The sequence below is a fragment of the Adiantum capillus-veneris genome, chromosome 28 (genome assembly GCF_014529385.1).
Source record: "Adiantum capillus-veneris isolate H3 chromosome 28, ASM1452938v2, whole genome shotgun sequence".
Taxonomy (NCBI): Eukaryota; Viridiplantae; Streptophyta; class Polypodiopsida; order Polypodiales; family Pteridaceae; genus Adiantum; species Adiantum capillus-veneris.
Window position 1 is genome coordinate 10,619,646 of NC_140958.1, and position 1,550 is coordinate 10,621,195.

Sequence of the window (1,550 nt, forward strand, 5' to 3'; positions counted from 1 at the left end):
TGAGAGAAGGCCTCCTTATATAGGTTTTTGAGAGGGTTTAGGATTAGGGATAAACATGCTTAAATCCGCTGATTGGGGTTACTTTTTGCTTAAGGTGGTCAACAGATTGAGGTCACCTGATATGTCACCATCAAGATATTCTCTAGAGTGATGTGAGAGGGGAGGGTAAATGCTGATTTTTCTGATTGTGACACATGGGGATAAGGCCTTGACCAGCATTTAAGAGCAGGTAGGTGGCTGTTGAAACTGGAGGTTCAGCACATGTCAGGGGGGTCCTCTTGAATATCAAATTCTCAAAAAATCCTCAACCATGGCTTCTTTTGACATGTGTTCTTTGAAAAAATCAGCATGTCTCTTTTCAACCCAAAAGTCTTTATCCCTGTTGACTCACCTTTACCATAAGATTTTCCCTTTTTCTCCTCCTGTAACTGCATTGTTGATGCCCAATCACTGCTTCTAGTAACAGTGAACTGTTACCTACCAAATACTTATGGTGCAGTAAAAAATATTTACCATGGGTAAAAAAAGTTACTGTAGGTAAAAAGTGATTTGTATTTACCATGTAGGTGAAAAATATTTACTGTAGGTAAAAAATATTTACTATGGGTAAAAAAGTGAAAACGGAGTATGCTGTGCTGTGAGTTCACACAAACATCCTCGTGTAAATTTCACTAGAAATTCACACCTAGAATGGGCTATTCTGTAAGATATAGGTTGTAGGCATGCATAAGAGCTCGTTCCCACGTATCTTCTGTCCATGGCACTTTTTACTCTTTGGTGCTTGTGAAGTAGATTTTTCTTCTCTTTCGAGATCCCTTGGACTAAAGTATCCTCATCTCCCCAACAACTGACTGTGCCTTTATTGCATCTTCAGAAGGGGTCCTAAAAACCATGCATCAGAGCACAGGCCGGAGGATCAGAGCTAAATTGGGAGAAGTTGTTGAGAGCGCTAGCTTAAGGGCAGGCGAGCATGGTGGGGTGTCACATGCGGTAGCCGAAAAAGGAGGTCAAGGTGAAGAGAAAGACCAAGATCTGCTGCAACTACAGATTGGGGGCGTCAATAGCAAGGGGGAGGAGTTGAAGAAGGCCAACCAAGAGGAGGAGGTGGCTTTAGGGGCTAGATCAAGAGCTCAAGGGGATGGGCTTCCAGCAGCAGTAGCGATCTGGGCTGAAAAAGGGGGTGTATGTCAAAGAGAAGCCAACGAAGGCTTCATCTCATGCTTTGAAAGCCGCTTGGGTCATGTATCAGTAAAGTGGAACAGTGGGTGCTCAGTAGGTAGAAAAATGGCAGAGAGAGTGTGTCTCTCGAAGATTGTGTATTGAGATTGTTTTGAAGCAGGGATAGCCATCATTGCCAAATTGTTTTTTTGTGCCGTTTATGTCCACTTATTTCTTCTCATCTTGTCTCGTCTCCAGTGTGCGTTGGCAGTGTGCCCCCTGACCGTGTATGTGTGAGAGATAGAAAGAGAGAGAGGATCTAGGTGGTGGAAGTGTGTGAAGCGGGTAGGGATCTGGGATGGTGGTATCAATTTCTTGTGTACCATATGTGT

General features: G+C 43.6%; 1 protein-coding gene across 1 annotated transcript; it reads left to right on the plus strand.

Annotated features, from left to right (window-relative positions):
* The first annotated feature begins 891 nt into the window (after window positions 1-891).
* LOC147420047 (uncharacterized) lies at window positions 892-1,323 on the plus strand. Its single transcript, XM_086505077.1, has one exon. The coding sequence runs from the start codon at window positions 892-894 to the stop codon at window positions 1,321-1,323; it is 432 nt and encodes a 143-aa protein (XP_086361203.1).
* The last annotated feature ends 227 nt before the right edge of the window (window positions 1,324-1,550 follow it).